The following is a 17,765-nucleotide window of genomic DNA, read 5'->3' on the forward strand; positions in this document are numbered from 1 at the left end:
CACACACACACACACACACACACACACAGACACACACACACAGACACACATAACTCAGTCGCACATTGAGACGACTGTCTACAATTATCTGCAGAGCAGCAAGCCCCCAACTGCCCCGTCCCCCAAATCTACTTTTATATATGTATGCAGGTATGTATGTATATGTATATAGACATGCATATGTATGTTTGTCTGAATGTATCTTTGTGCACTGTGTATTTTCAGTATCTCTCTGCGTTTCTTCTGTTTGTTTGTTTGTGTCTCTGCGCTTACTTTTTAAACACATTGTATTTGAAATGTGCAATTCTACACGCCATCGCGTCGTCTGCGTTACGGGCTCTCTCAGCCCCCCATCCCCCATACTACTTTTCCCGCTTCTACCTATCCAGTACTTTAGCTGATTTTTGTTGTTGTGCTTTGGTTCTCATTTTGCGCGCTTGTCGAGATCTTTGCTTCACATCAATTACGACTCAGCACGTCGCTGCGTCGCTGCTGTGTATTTTTAATACATATTTACATATGTTTATAGGTATGTACATACATTTATATGCATGTAGTAGATACATTGTTTGTACTTTGCTTACTTCAAGGCAAACATTTCAGTTCGCGTCGAGATACTATTTTCGTTACATTTTCCAACTGGACATACTGCTACTAGTACATATGTATATGCCTAAATTCATACTTCACACCATCACACGATTGAAGCAATCTATACTCTGATTGGAAAATTAAAACGATGATTATGATTTTATGAAATGTTTCATGCAATTTATTTTGATCATCCACATACTAGAAAATTCCATCTAGTTGATTCCCATTACTGTGAAACTTCATAGACTTGTCATAAATGCGCTTACTGCTCTCAAAGTGATTTTTGTGCCACTGTGCGAACACATTTTGAATGTACGTGTGAATTTGCACTTGTGCACCCGACGAGTCAGCAGCAGCGAAACGACAGCAACAGCAACAAATAAATACTATGTACATATGTATGTGTGTACATATATCTGTGTATAAAGTTTAAACGAAAAAGAAAACAGAAATTAAAAGGAGGCAAATATAAAGGAAAGCGATGATGGCACAAGCACGCATACAACTGCAGGCACGCCTCACGCTTGTGACTCTGTGACTGTGAATGTGAATGTAGGCGTACAACAAAAACAAAAAATTTTGAAAAGAGTGGGAGATGTCTGTATGCGCGCCCGCTCTCTCTCTCTCTCTCTTTCGCATTCTCTCTTTCCATGTGTGTGTGGGGAGGCAATACAAAGAGCATCATACGATTGCATCGGCATTTTCATTCAAGCCGCTCGCTCTTAGCATGTGTGCGACAGTGTGTATGTGTGTGTGTGTGTTTGCGTGAGAGAGCGTATTTTGTATCTGTGCGCTAGTGCTGATTACGTTTTCAACTTTCTGCTCAGCAGATTTGTGCAGTTGTGTGCGTGAGTATCTCGCGCCTTCGAGTTCTCTCGCATTCGCTCTCTCTCTCTCTTTCTCGGTGGTGGATACTTGAGGTGTAAACAGCGCCATAACATTTAGTATTTGTTTGGACTCTGTCGTTAACGGTTCGTTCTGTCGTTCGTTCGTTAGTTGTGTTTTATTGCGGTTTGCTTTTGAACAAAAATAAACACACACCCGAACACACACACACAATAAATATAAAAAATAATACAATGCAAATTATTTAAAAATAAAAATAATAATATTAATAGCTTAAAGGTTTCTACGAAACTTTGATTACAGCAAATATAAAATTCTAAAACTCAAAAATAAATGTCTATAGTCTGTTTCTACCTATGTAAGAATACAATCTTGTTAAACAACAAAAAAAAAGTGCAATTTAAAAATTATAAAATACAAAAAGCAAAACATAGTGCAAATGCAATGTAGCTGAAATAACTAAAAGAGTGCAAATGAATTTCAAGTTTATGTTTGTGTATAGTGATAATAAATTTTTGTGCGGCCGCCACATGCGGCAACAACAAGAAAAGGAAAAAGAAAAGGGAGAACAATTTAACTAAAACATGTGTAAATAAAAACGCACTGGAATCGAAAACTTTTCACAGCGCAAGAGAAAAACACCACCACACACAAACGCAGTTACAGTCACACACACACACACACATGCACGTCGAACTATCAACAACAACAACAACAGCAACTAGAACGTTTATCATTCAACGTTGTGTTGACTGCACTACGTAATCAACGGGGGCTACGGCGCGAGAAAGAGAAAGGGAGAGAGCGAGGGAGCAGAACAAAAAACCGCGTGCAAACGTCAGAGTCACAGACCAAGCACAAAGTCTACAATTAATGTACATAAGTCTGTCTGACTGTCGTTCGTCTTTCTGCTCGTCGTCTTGTCTCTTGTCTAGTCTGGAAAACGAAAAAATAAACACAACACAGCAAATGTCCATGTCCCATTGTTGATGGAATAGTTATAGCAAAAACAGTGTTAGTTCCAACTACTGAACAAAAAAAAAAGAAAGGACGACGCGCTCTCGAAACAACCGTTATAACTCTCCCAAAGTGTAAACTCAAGTGTATAGTACAATCTAATATCTTATATATACGGTTAAAATCAAAACAAGGAACAAGAAAGTCGAAACCAAAATTCTTCTTCTTTCTTACGTTTTTTTTTAATGGATTACAATTTTTGTGGATTATTTGCTGAATTGGCGCATTTTATAGATGCACACGGTGAGTTTGCAATTAATTCGAAAGAAAGTTGCATATATGGAATAAAAATGATAAAAATGCTTGCACACTCGTCTCGCAACGCTTTAAATATAAATGCATACATTTTGTGGTTAATTGAGGTTAGCGACAAATGCTGGAAAGTAAATGATAAATGGAATCTGATTGGAGTTATATGGAATTGCAGTGTATGGCGGATAAAATAATAAAAAAAAAAATCGAACTAAACTAAACTAACTATAAATATATGCTCAACTTGTAGTTAGTGAACTTATGTTTTTTATTTAACTGTTTTTTATCCTATTCTGTCAATAGTGAGAAAATCATACCGTGTCCAGACATAAAAAGATATGTAGGCATTAAAAAATTGCTCAAGTGAAAGCGCTTCGGCTGTGAGTAATTTGCGAGAAAAACAACATCACAGCAATTGGCATCTTTATGCTACAGACAGAGATAGAGACAGAGACTGAGATAGCGATAGATAGACAGATAGATAGATAGATTCATGTGTATGTAAATGAGTGTAGGCCAGAATACATATAAATTGGTAATACATTAATAATTGGCATGACAACTGACAGACGGCCAATTAAAGCGCATTCGTGGGGCTTGTGGCACACTCAGATCTAATAAAGTTGAGGAGATGAAATACATATTGCGTTTCCCATACGGTATATTTATGGATTATTGAGTTGATGGGCAAATGTGTTTTGATGAAAAATAAAAATGTTGATTTTGTATTTGATGGCAATCAACGATTGCGAGCTTGTTATATAATCAGAGCTTAAAATTAAATTCTAGAATCCCACTTAGTTATGAATATGCTGTTTACTTTGTTATCAAAGCCAATCACAGTCTCTTCTAATTACTTTCCATAGAACTCAACGCAGGCACGTGTTGCTAATTACAGTATCTTCTAAAGTCTGCATACACACAGAGATACTTTCACTTTATTAAATATTTCTTGCCGTTCTTATTTATGTAAACTAAGTGGTTTTTTCGCCAATTAATGAGACAATGTCACATTAGTTGGGCCTGCGAATAGGAGTTGCAAGGTTGGGGAAGCTCCCTCTTTGGGTTAGACATTATAAATTTGATTTCTGGGTGTAGAGTTGCTTCCAACTGGGATGCCGACACTGATTGGACTGGACGCACCCTTAGCCCTCAAAGCCGAGAATGCAGAGCACATGAAACAGGTTCCCTTCTCATTGTTTGATGCATTATCTTGTCGGTTGAGTTTCCGCCGGACTACCTGTATGTGTCTGCGTGTTTATCTGAATCTCAATGGACATGCATTGTTGTATATTGGAGATCTAGCTGGCTGGCCATCGTTTTCCTTTTGATGTCTTCTTGAATTATTTCGAAAACCAGTTTGAATTTTCAATTTGCACATTTGTATAGATGTCGATAAATATATGTAGATGTATGTTAATAGTTCAGAGAGTTACAGTTTGAAGGCATACAAGCTTAAATTGATTGCTTTATTATTTAAATGCTTATTAGAACTTTCAAAGTTATTAAACCAAATAGCCAATAAATGATAATGTGCATATAGTCATCAAAAAACAAAAATTACGCCAATAAGCAACGCGAGTCTGCAGACCGGAAAAGGAAATGATTCAAGCCGCTATTCGCAACAGTTTTGTATTTTTCCTTTCGGCTTCGGCATTCAATATTATTTATATATTTTGACGATTGAAGTTTGTTTTTGTTTTTGTTGCTTGTTGTATTCTTTTTAAGCATCAAGGCTGCTGTCACTTGATTTGGTTTGTTTTTTAAAAACTTGTGGTTGTTGTTATGGCTTTCACATAGTTTGTCGTTAGCTGAAAAATAAATATTGAACAAGTAAGCGCATTTAAGTTTGTCGCACCAAACTTTTATATACACTTTGAATTTGTCTATATCGGAAATCGGAATGTGAATTATTCTTAAGTTTTTTAGCCGATCGTTCTAAAATGCATCAGCCGAGAACATGATGAAGATTATATGTGAGTTATCAGATTTTGAAACCATTTTTATCTGGATTGCTGCGTATGGGGGAGAGGAAATTAAAAAACAAAAATAAAGTAATTGAGTTCTCCGGGCAGTATGGGAGAACCAAATAACCAAATTTGGTTGCTCTAGCTTTCATAGCCTCTGAGTTTTCGAAGCTCATACAGACGGACGGACGCAGTTTGCCTTCCTGATCACTTTTGCCTTTATAATACCCTTTTACATTTCTTCTAAACAATTTCAAAGTGTATAAAAAGTAATTTGGCATTCCATTGTTTCGACTGCGGCGTATCTGACAGACAAAGGGCGAGAATTGAGCGAGGCGCGTGTTCTCTCATTAATTTTCCAACAATTAAGTGGGTTTTAAACAAAAAGATGAGGCGAGGCAATGCAATTTGGCTTGTTCGAAAAGACAACATAAGTCGACCAAAAAAAAAAAAGTTTTATTTTAAGCCGTCTCAAGTTGCCTAAAAGCATTTCTCGGCCATTCTGAATTAATTGGTTTTCTATGCTAAGCGCATTTACTACTCCTCAAAGGATCTCCCAGCACAGCCCGCGCCATTATGTATTCGATATTCGATAGACTCGGGCCAGTTGACTGAGAGTACATCTGTTCCACATATGTGGCAAACAAATGGACATTGAGGCATTGCTTTATCCCTTGCCATGCATTAGGAATCACAGCAGGAAATGTGCCCACATATGTTGGACTACACACACGTGTGTTTGTGTGTGTGTGAAAGTGTGGGGAAAGCGGAAATCTAATTGTTGTGGTTCGTATGGAGTCTATTACGCCTCAAGGACAAAGTTTCGTTGGCTAACACCAATTTAATCAAGCTCATCAAGCGGTTAGTTATTGATTGATTATGCTTGTGGTATAAGGGTGAAAAGCCATGACTGTCAGTAAAAAGAAAAGTAATTGTTTAATAAGGCTATTTAGACCGAGAAGCTATTGAAATAATAAAATATGAGAAATTCCACTGACTAAAAGCTGAAATCTGCTCTCAAGTTTAAGTTAAGTTAAATAAATATTAAAACTTATTCGCATTAGTCTACACTATTTTTTACTATGACTAGCTGTGAAATAGACGAAACTTTTTCTATGTTAGGACAGGTCCACAAAGGTATTTCTTTAAAATCTAGATATAGTAAATTTACGTTGTTTTCAAAGAAACAAATATTATTTTACGAGTTACTGACAAATTAACAAATAACTTTTACATACGCCGCCAACAAATTCAGCAAGCAAGAGCGAGAGCAAGAGACAGCTAGAGCGAGAGAAAGAGAGCGCAAGTGCGAGTTAGAAAGGCAAAGTCATTTGCGTCTCTGAGCGTGTGCGTTGGCTTTTTACACTTGCCTTGTTGGCTTTATTTTGTTCGCTTTGTCTCTGATTCTCGATTCTCGGGGCTTGAGAAACGCGCAAGAAAAACAAAATGTAAGAAGTAAGCAAATGTGCAAAAATACTATAACAACATCTCCACTACTAAATCTACAATAAAATGGCTTATATGTATGTAATATATAAACTGGATGCGTCGTCTTCTGCTGCGGCCTTTGGGCAAGATTTGTCTTTTGTTGTTGTTGTTCTTATTATTGTTGTAGTTGTTGTATTTTTATAAGCAACAAAGCAAGACGGCAAACAACAACCTGTTTGGTTTTTTTTTGTACGTATTGAACGAGAAACGTCTATAGCGACAGGTTTTTATTATTATTAAAAAAAATGACTTGTTTTTAGTATGGCACATACCCTGGAAAGAATTTTGAAAACTTCCAGAGAAGTAAAAGAATGCATCGACCGAATATTTCATCTTGAATTTACACATTTTTGAATGCATTTTTTTCAAGCTGAATTTGAATTACACTTAAATACTTTTTTTTAAATCCCATTTGAGTTTTAAATTTAAGTGAAATCTTTGAATTCTAATTCAAATGCATATTTCATATTAAAAGCTATTTTTTAGTAGTTAGTAACTACAAAGAAAAGGAAGTAAAATCTAAAAATTGACTTCAAAATGTAGAGAGCATATTCAAATGGATTTTGCAGGGTATTTTGAAAGCGTTGAAACTCGTGAATTCAGTCAAGCATTTTTTGACTTGTTTTGCACCTGAATGCGAGCCAAAATCTGAGCAATGTTGACGGCCATACGGTTAGCCCAGTCTTGCCAATCTGTGTCTCACATACTTACTTGCAGCCCTTTTCTCTCTCTCTCTCTCCCTCAGTCTCTGTCTTTGTCTCTGTCATTGGATAATCGCATTGTTTTGAAAGCTTAGACTCGTTGTGAAGCTTTTTTCGTATTTGTTCTAAGCTGCTCTAGCGCGAGCGAGTGGGCAATAGTCTGTTTATGCTCTGCTCTGCTCACTCACAAACATGCCTTGGCGCTCTTTGGTCTGACCAAAACCAGTTTTGGCGCTTTAGACACAAATAAAAATACTCACTGCTCGTTTCTTATTTTTATTATAATTCTTCTTCTTTTTTATATTTTTGTACTTGAGCACTAACACGTATCTCTTCATAGCCTTCATGTTATTCTTGTTGTTGTTGTTGTTGTTGTTGTTGTTGTTGTTGTTGTAGCCGGTCTTTTTTATTTTTTTTATTCATGTGCAGATTTGTTGGCAAATGTGTTTCCAACTCGCTTTTAAGTTCAACTGTCAAGCGCATGAATCAGTTGAATCACCTGCTCTGTTGTTGTTGTTGTTGTTGTTGCTGTTTGAATCTCTCGAATATCTCAGAAAAAGTGACTCAACTGCATTGCAAATAATTTCGTAACTAGCGTTAATTTAGTTTAAATATTATTATCATTAAGTTGGAGAATCGCGACATAACTCAATGGATTGTAGATTCCTTTCTTATAGATTCGTATGTACCCACGTGTATCGAAGGTCTATTGACATTTGTTAGGTTCTCGATTAGACAAATGTGTAAACAAATGAGTTTAAGAATATTGAGCTATGTATGTTGAGGGTTGTTCCAAAAAGAATGTCTACATCTGTTTGCTTGGCACATAAGGAAATGATAATGGAAATGAATCGAATCGTCGAGCTATCGATAAACTGAAGGAAACGATTTATCAGTTATGTTCGAAACATTTATCTTTTTAATTTGGTCTTTTATTTAAACCTCAAGAACATGACTATAACTTAAAAGTTGACTCTGATTTATGTAGAAAACAAACTTATTAACAATTTGTCAGCCAAGCGGCTAAATCTGGTTCAGTTCTAGGTATTTTCAAAGATCTGCAAGAGATATGTTTGAAAAAGAAAAATACATAACACGAATTCTGGTCGAGCGGAATTGATTAGACGTAGGCTTAAACTTAAACTTAAACAAAAGGAAATAAAATTAAGTGAAAAGTAAACTTTCACGAGTGATTTCAATTGACCACAAAATATGCAATTTGTTTATAAAAATCTACCGAGTGGCGAGAAGCAAGTGACGAGTTTGCCCGCATGGGAATGAGCTCAGAGCGTGGGTTCTCATCTGGTTTAACCATCTTCATTTTGCAGCAATCTGAGTCTGAGGCGCAACAGATAAACATGTATTTTGTACGCAAGCAAGTGCGTAAAAAATACTAGAAAAATACCAAGCAAACAGCAGAAAATATTTGAAGAGGAGAGAAGCGAAAAGAGCTTTGACTTGACGTCCGCCCAAGACCAAGTGCAGACTTCAAACTTCAGTTCAGTGCGTGCGTGGATGAAGATTGCTCCTCTCGTCTCGCTCATTGGACTCATTGAAAAGATTTCTCGACGAGGATTTGCAGCAATAAGGCAACACAACGGCGACCATCGGCTACCAAATGATGAAACGACGCTGGTCGAACAATGGCGGCTTCCTGCGCATACAGGAGGAGTCCTCGTCAGAGGTGACCTCCTCCAGTAATGGCCTGGTGCTGCCATCGGGCGTCAACATGTCGCCCTCATCGCTCGACTCCCACGACTATGGCGAGCAGGAGTTCTGGATCTGTGGCAACGATGCGAGCGCCTATGGCAACAGCAATGGCCACGGCAACGGCAACAGCTTGGAGCATGCCCAGCAACAACAACAGAGCGTCATCACGCTGGCCATGCACGGCTGCTCCAGCACACTGCCCGCCCAGACAACCATCATACCCATAAGTAATAACAACAATAACAACAATAATAATAGTAATAACAACAACAATTCGACGGGCATCAATGGCAACGGACACTACGTGCCCGGAGCGACGAATCTGGGCTCGCTGACGAATGGCCACTTGGGCAGCCTGGTGAACGGACATAGTCTAATCAATTCCACAGCGCAAACGCCCACGCCCACATCGCCGCTGCACTTGCAGCAGAATGGCGGCCTCAACGGCGCCTTAGTCACTGCTGCCAATCCGGGTGGCATGCTCGTCGGCATGAGCCTCAATGCGCTGCATCACACGAATGGCAATTCACATGGACTTGGAGGCGGCGGCGGAGCGCCAGCTGGAGTTAGCATCGGTGGCATGGTAATGGGCATGCAACACACGCCGCGCAGCGATTCGGCGAATTCGATTTCATCAGGTTAGTGGGCTCAAATCTTTTAACTTTTGATCTACGATTTGAGAAATCTCAATGCAGCAACTGTACTAATTCATACAAAAGTTACAATAATTTGCTCTCATGTCAAGACGCAAATCGAATGAAGGGAATGTGTGCATTTTATGCTTTAAGCTCAAGGGTGGAAATAACAATAGACATACACACACACATACACACATACAGACATACATACACACATGCATGCTGCAGCTTTTTTGTATATTGGGAACCTACCTCAACCCTTGTCGAATGCAATTCTGAAAATGCAGTTGAGCTTAGAATCCCAAAAACGAGTTGAAACGCGATTGCTGGACAAAAACGACCTCGTTCTCGTATCATGCACGTCCTTGTGTCAAAAACCGGGTCATTGCCTGTGTGTGTGTGTGTTTCAGGACAATTTTGCAAGCACTGTGACCCAATTCGCTCAGCTCAGCTGTTTCGAGGTCATGGACTAAACTCATTGGCTGCTGCACGTCCCAGTCTCAGTCTCAGTCCCAGTCCCCGACCTCCCAACTATGTCAGCGCTTCCCAACTTGACCCTGAGCCCGAGACTAGTGCCAGCCAACCGCCATGTCACGGCCAGGTCAAACATTTTGCATGCCCTTCTGCTATTTAGATACATATGAACTATATACCGATGTCTAGCAAATTTCGTTTGAAGGTTGAAGCAAACGCCGTAGTAGCTATGGCTGCATCGCCTGTAGCTTTACTTTTAAACTAAATATAAATAAATAAATAAATAAGCGGCAAATACTTTAAGGGTGGAATAATTTTATTTCAATTTCATATTTATATTCAAAGCTCCTTAATCCCAACATATTATTGTAATAATTTATTTGTTATTGGGGTAGTCTACTCCGTAATTTGGGTCACTGGTGCAGGCCTAACAGACAACAAAAAAAAAAAAAGAAACAGCGACACAAACACACAAAAGCTGTCGATGAGCATTGAGAGTGCATTCGCTCATCCCTTCTCTCTCGCTCACGCTCACGCTTGCACTCACGCTCGTGCGTGCTCGTGTCTGTTCTACGTGCCAATGCATTGCGTTGCAAGCTCAAGTACATGACCTTACCCCTGCAGACGACGCTGCTGCTGCTGGGCTGCTGCTACCGGCAAACAGCAACGAAATCAACGCGGCAGTTTCTGCGTGCTTTTTGCTCTGCTGAGCTTATTATGTACACACACACACACACACACACACACATATGTCTTATGTGCTTACACATGTGCACTTATATCTATATATATATATATATATATATATATGGTGTGGTACTCGACTAGGCCTGCTTGGTATGTTGCATTTCGTTTGTGCGAATGCGAATGAGTTTTGATTTTAATTTTGGGGTGTGGTGTTTACTGTTGATTGGCAATTTAGGGCTGTTGTTGCTTTACTCAAGCAAAAAAGCACAGAGTACATGTTACTTGCGATTCTAAGCTCAAGGACAATAACAACATTTTGCAGTTCAAATACATATGTATGCATACACACATACATATGTATGCATATGTACATACATTCCGAACGATATCAGTCTCATTTAAGTTTGTATATCAGTTGGCAGCTTTTAAGACTTGCACTTGCACACAACGACAGTTCATTTGTCAACAGCGACATACACATATGTAAGTGTATTCATATGTATTTGTGTTTGAATGTGTGTGCATGCATGTACACAAAAAAAATGAGGTCAATGATTTTGTGCCACCATCGTCGCAGTCTCAGCTATCGACATCGCGATCAAGCGAAACGAGCGCCAAGAACCCGAACGCCAATTCGACGACAGCAGCAACAATTGAGCGGCGCAGCAACTAATGAGAGTAAATAACTGAAAATGCGCTCACACGGTGCCTACCTTGCGCTCTCCCTCTCCCTCTCACTCTCACTTGCGGACTCATAAGTTGTGACGCGCGCGCTCTCACTCATTTGATTAACAGACAAAGTTGCCACTGCGCCTGCATTAGCTGCACTATATTTTTCATTATTCATGCTAATGTCCAACAAACTAACATACATATGTATGTAAATATACCTATATAAGTATATATATATATATATATATATATATATATATATATATATACATATATATATGTACATATTTGCTTATATTTTTGATTTCTCGTAATTACGCTTTTGCTGACTTTTTGACATTGATAAGCTTTTGGGCTTTGCTGACATTGACTTTTTTCTTCGTCAGTTTTCGCAAGTGTCTCTCGAATTCGCAAACGTGGAAGGAATGTCGCCACATATATTATCCATCTCGAAAAGAAAGCTAATTACTTCCAAAATTCACAGAAAAAGTCCATGTACAATTTCCAAAGAGGATACCAAGAATTAGACTCAAGGATTTTTGTCTTGCAGTTCCCAGAAAATCTATAAACAGGAGAAGTTTAAAGACAACAATATATTTGTTTCGATTAATTTCTTAAGCATTGGCAAATATTTTAAAATTATTTTATAATAACATAGATGGTTTGAATTTGAAAGAAGCATCTTATGCTACATCACCCCAAAATAGTATTAAATTGTAGGATTTTTAAGTGTTATATGTATATGTTTTATTATTTTTATTAAATTTAGTGTGAGAAAACTTGTGTGCAATGGAAAAGTGAACTTAAAACAATATGTAAATGGTTTTTTTATACACTTTGACAATTCTTTTTGTAAAAATGGAAAAGGATTTATGCAAGTTGTCCTGCAATGATACTGTTAAACAGGCGAGAAGGAGGCGTGCAGACCCCGATAAAAGAATATATTCTTGATCAAGCTCGACGAGCTCTGAGTCGACTTATAGCCATGTCGCTCAGTGGTCCGTCCGTCCGTCTGTCCGGTGGTTGGAATGAAGCGTGTTTCCTCGAGCAACTATAAGAGCTAGCGCAACCAAATTTGGTAATGTAGGTGCTCCTATATCCAGGACACTACGCGTTTATTTTATTTTACTTTTTATTTCCTCCCCCCTTCTCCCCGCAAATCGAAAAAATCTATATAAAAGGCAGTACAAAAATCTTTAAAAATCTGAAAAAAATCAACCAGAATTGCCCTAGTCATGTATTTTCGAACCGATTGTGGAAAATTCTCAAAACGATCGGCCGCATTTAAAGTAACATAGTCACGAATTATCACATTTTAAATTTTCAATTTAAAGACAGGCGGGGTGGTGCACGTGCTGAGGAACACGCACTCATACAGACGGACATCGATACTGCCGGCGCAGCGGCGGCGTCGCTGCTGACGCTACAGCGAAAACGAGCTGTGAGCGGGGTTAGCTGTTTTGTGTGTATGTGGTTTTGTGTGCCTCCGATGCCGTGCAGACTGTAGTGGTTTGCTCGACTACACTAGTCAACAGTGTATTTAAAATGTGGAGAGTGGCGCCCAACTTTAACCTGTCCACTTGTTTTTTATACAAAACGTTAAAACTTACACTAAATATAAAAATCATGCTGTGCCAAAAGTTTTGTGAGCCTCTGAATATTTGTTTGGCTATTTTTATACACATTGGTATTATATCGCAATCAAATAAGAAACGTTTGCATGCATTTCAAATGCAACAACATTCATATTTGTATATATGTGTATGTATGTGTGTATTTATGTAAGTCGTATATTATATGTACATATGTGTGTGTGCTTGTTTTTGTATTTAGCGAACACGTTTTTGTGGGTTATTGACATCGATTGCATCGTTTTAAATTAATTTTATATGTATGTACATTTATTCATTTACAGCTGTCGACAACTAATTAAAAGCGAATTCAAATGAATTTTCTTTGCAACTCTTGAGCGGCAACTAGGGACTTTAAGTTGCAGAATTTTGAATATTCTCAAATCCAATAAATAATAATAAATGCCATGTGCCACTGCCAATATTTGTATTTTCTTTGTTAAAAAGTAACAGCTAAACAAAAATAAATAAAAACAAAAAGAAATGCTTGGAAGAAACGAAAAAAAAATCAGACAAAGCAAGCTAAGAATACACGTTTCTTATTAGGCAACAGTCCAATGAAAGAGTGAGAGTGTGTGGGTTGAGCAATGTTGACTAACGCTCTCTCCCGCTCCCGCTCCCGCTCTCGCTCAATGCAAACATAAGCCAACTAACACAGAAATTAAGCTTCGAGCTGTCGCTGTCGCTGTTGCTGCCGCAGTCGCTGTCTGCTCACGAGTTACTGTTTGGTGGCCCATTTAATGCTCTCTCCGCTGCATTCTAAAAGAGTTAAGCAACTTTCTAACGAAGCGAAGAGAGAGAGCTCAAACGAGTTTCGCTCGCTCGCACTTATTCTTTACTTTCTTCTTGATCAGCTTCTATGGTAGCCAATAGTTTTTTGTTTTGCTGTTTTTGCTCAGCAGCAGCAGCAACAACAAGAGCCAAAAGCTTGTCTCTGGTGAAAGTTGTTGATGCAGCAGCAAAGCGTGATTTTCCACTTTTTGTTTTTTTTTGCTTTTGCTTTTTGTTTTGGTCTCTGTCGAGCTGCGCGAACGAGAAAAGTGCATTACGAACAAATTGGTTTTCGTTTTATTATTACTTTATTATTATTATTTTTATGCACTTGTTTCGCGCCTACAAAATGTGTAACAACCTAAGCCAAATTGCTCAGTTTTCGAATTGATTTTTGCATATTATCTTGCCTAAACTCGAAGCGAAAGTCATACACATGCTACTAAATGTGGAAAGTGCGCACTCTCCACTCTCCACTCGCCGGAGAGCTCTGCAGAGGGAGAGAGGCTGTCCTGTCCGTCTATTGATTACGATCACGATCGCTGCTGATAATCAAAAGCGATAAGTGCAACAATTCCACATTCCACTAATGTCTATATAGTACACACGATCCATATATACATATGTACATATACATATATGTATGTGCAAATGTGAAAAATAGCACTGCCTTATTCAGTTGCCATTATTTTTTCTTTATTTCCACGCTATATTCACATGTAGAAAATGATGAGCTCATTACAACAATTTTCGCGCATTATTCATGATTTGCAGGCGTGCCACATTTATTGTTATTTATAGTATAAATGCTAGATGTCCAAAAATATGTGCTTTTGTTTTTAATTAATTACAACTGAGCGTATCGCGTGTAACTGCGCTGCCAGCTCTAAGCCCTCTAACCTTTTATGGGTTGAACTTGGCGTTCGTCTTTATCCTTAGACACTATCGCCATGACCTCTTTAATGACGTGACTAGCTTTAAAAAAAAGGTGCAAACGATTCGCACTGCAATAGCAAATTGTTTCTCTCCCCCCACCCCCCATCAGGCAGTCTTCATGTTTACGAGTTCTATAAAAAGCTTCTGCGTAGACAGATTTTTGCCTGGCGCCAACATAAAATTGCAATTAAACGTAAAGTGCATTCCACAGCACATTAGAGCTATCGATATTGGCGCCATCTGCGATATCTGCGATATTTTGAGCGGGTCATATCGATAGTATCATTGGAAAATATGTTCGACCGAAGGATCTAAATTCGATATTTTCTTAAAAGTGATAAATTTTAATTACTCAGAGATCAATTCATTTTGTGACTTAGTATGTTCCAATTCACTTGCTGGAATAAATTTATATATAATAAATGAATAAAAATTAATAATTTTATTTGGTCAGATTTCATTTTAGAGCTATTTTAACTATCGGTCGGCTATCGATAAGTTGTCAGTTTACCTATGAGATTGAAATAACAAACTTATGAGTGATGTACATTTTAAAAATATATATATTAATTTAGCTTTCGATTTTCTTATAATTGCAGGTACGATTTAATTTCTAAAACACTTGAAACACTCGCCAAACTACCATGGTAAGCTCTATTACTTGCAGTGAGAACGAGAGCGCAGCATTCAAGTTTCAACTCCTCACTCTTCATTCTTCACTCTTCTTCTATTAAGTAGAGAAGCAATTGCTGGGGTTGTAATGAAATGCAATTGTTGTGATGATTGGTGAAGTTAATTCTTCAATTGAAGCGTCTCCTATATGCACAAATGTGTACATCATGGGCGTAGCCAGAATACAATTTAGGGGGGGGGGGGCGCCTCATTTAACGAGCATTTCGATTGCACGTTATTTATTACAATATTACAGAATTTGTTATTTAATTATCGGCATATATAGCTTAACTGCAACAGTATGACCCAAAAGTAAAAAAGAATGCATAAAGTTTTGCTTCTGGGGGTCTTTTGGCTCGTAGTATAATTTGCTCTAGTTGAAATTTCGCTCTACTGACTCTGATAAATATTATATATTGTTTATTATTTACTGGCCAGCGAATAGAAAATAGCAAACTAAACATTGACACAATTAACTGACAAAATTATGCATGCGTCACCTAAAATTGATCAAAATATTGAAGTTCCCCTTAAGACTTGCACTTTGCCAATCTATAGATCAACAAATAGTACAGCGTCTTATCAGAAGCTCTCTCAGCCCACAGCAAACATTCCATTGAACACAATTGTATATATGTATACTACATATCTAAAAACCTATAATTGTGTGTATATATGTCTACTATATACCCGAAAAAAAAAAACTAGGCCAACACACACAAATAATAACCTAAATTTCGAGCGCACGCATTTCCGACTTTGCTCCGTGAAAAGCGTATTTCACTTTCGTGTGAGTGTGTGCGCCACTCTCCCGCTCTATCTCGCTCTTTCTCGCTCTCTCGCTCTGTCTGTCTCTATCTCTCATGCACAACTAACCGAATCGTCACTCGTCATCTTTCATAATGGCATGGGGGCAAGCACTAGAATTGTTTTCATTCAAATGGCTAGACACACACGTTCGAATAGCAATAAGCTAAACTAAACGACTACTCATACCTACATACATATATAGTATATATACTAAGCGTATGTGTAGTTACAATTGTATGAATCTTATTAGTTTAGTGAATGACGGTGTGAGGTTGATATGGCTTAAGTCTATGCCAGCGAATTGTTGGTAATTACCACTGATTGTTATGAGAAGAGTTCACACAACATCTGCTGAGCTATTCGTATTTAAATTTAGAAAGAGCTTTCAAGTCGAAGGTTAGTAATTCTCAAGTAAAATACCTTCTTTACTTAATCTTAAACATTCAGTTGACTCTTTCACATTCCAAATCATTTCCAACGAGCACCGTTCCGATAATTATTGGAGCAGACTGTGATAAATTTGCTAAAGTATAGAAACTTATGCTTCAAAATAAAAGTGAAAAAAAGCAAAAAGGAGAAAAAAATACAACTCTGAAAAAATACGGATAATATCCGATTTTCGTAACCCAAGGGATATTCTTAAATCAAAAATTATGTATTTTGACTTTTACTTGTATATATATTTATAATATATTTATCCTAATTAGATTATATATGTTTATACTCTAAGATTTTATACATATATATACTGATTTTTATGTGAGACAGCCGACCTGAGGCACAATTTCAAGAAAGTAATTTTAGTCCTGAACCAGGATTAATCTAATAACTTATTACTGGGTGCAAAACCCAGGTTTAAATCAAATAATACTTGATTTATTCGACTTTTGTTTTTGCTGTGGGCAATTGAAATTTTGCACATAATATGAGAAAGGAAACAAGCAAAACAAAATTTGATAACACAACAGAGTAAATCAAAAATAATATACTCAATGATTTACTTATTGTTAGTAACTCACAATTAGTAAAACTTGTAATCTTTAATCAAAGACTACATATACGAGCTAAAGCTGCAAATCTACTTAGCTTAGCTCACCTAATTGTTGTTAAACAAAAGCCCATTTGGCCTTCACACTTGACCGAAGAGTTCGTGCAACTCTTGCCTGTGGAGCAAGCAGCTTTTTGTCAGCCGCACGACTTTCAGGGTCGAGATCTGTGGGTTTTTAGTTGCTAAACAAAAATGTTAGGGTCAAGATGCGGAAATGCCAAGTTAATAGCTCCAACTAGCTAGTTCATTCAACTTTATTAAACCGGCCACGCACCTCTAATAGAAATTTTAAATGCAATTGCGACAGTTGGACTCGCGCCCCAGCTGAGGCTATTGGGGTTAATCTACTAATTGCGTGCCAGGACTCAATGTGCACTGGACTGGGTGTCCTCAGAGTCAAGCAATTGGGCCAACTCTCTCTCTCTCTCTCTCTCTCTCTCTATCTCTCTCTCTCTCTCTCTCTCTCTCTCTCGCTTATCAGATCCAGTCAGCTTTCGTGTTGCTTGTTTCAGTTGCTGTTTCTGTTTTTTTTTTTTTCGAGTGTGCCACAGATAACACAGTGCCCCACAATCGGACGGTTCAAATTTAGGTTAGTGCGCGTGTGTGCGTAATTTACACACACACACACACACACCAACAGACACACAGTCTCAAGTCTACGCATGTGTTTGCTGATAATGCACATTTAGTGCTATTATTTTTACTATTTCCACAAATACTCAAGCAACTCAATGCGAGTCTCTTCTGATTTTGCACTTTTGTTTGTTTGTTGAGTTGATAAGATAAGCCCGCGCTCTGAGGAATATATGGTATATATAGATAGTGGGGCTATGTCGGCTGTTGCTGGAGTT

General features: G+C 37.9%; 1 protein-coding gene across 1 annotated transcript in view; it reads left to right on the top strand.

Annotated features, from left to right (window-relative positions):
- The first annotated feature begins 1,115 nt into the window (after positions 1-1,115).
- Positions 1,116-17,765, top strand: part of LOC108596237 (ecdysone receptor) — a 30,674-nt gene continuing 14,024 nt past the window's right edge. Inside the window, exons 1-2 of the mRNA XM_017981776.2 lie at positions 1,116-2,700; positions 8,194-9,213. Coding sequence (XP_017837265.2) covers positions 8,484-9,213 — 730 coding nt within the window. The 5' untranslated portion in view covers positions 1,116-2,700; positions 8,194-8,483. The remainder of the gene's footprint in view (positions 2,701-8,193; positions 9,214-17,765) is intronic.

Source organism: Drosophila busckii, chromosome 2R (assembly GCF_011750605.1).
Source record: "Drosophila busckii strain San Diego stock center, stock number 13000-0081.31 chromosome 2R, ASM1175060v1, whole genome shotgun sequence".
Classification (NCBI taxonomy): domain Eukaryota; kingdom Metazoa; phylum Arthropoda; class Insecta; order Diptera; family Drosophilidae; genus Drosophila; species Drosophila busckii.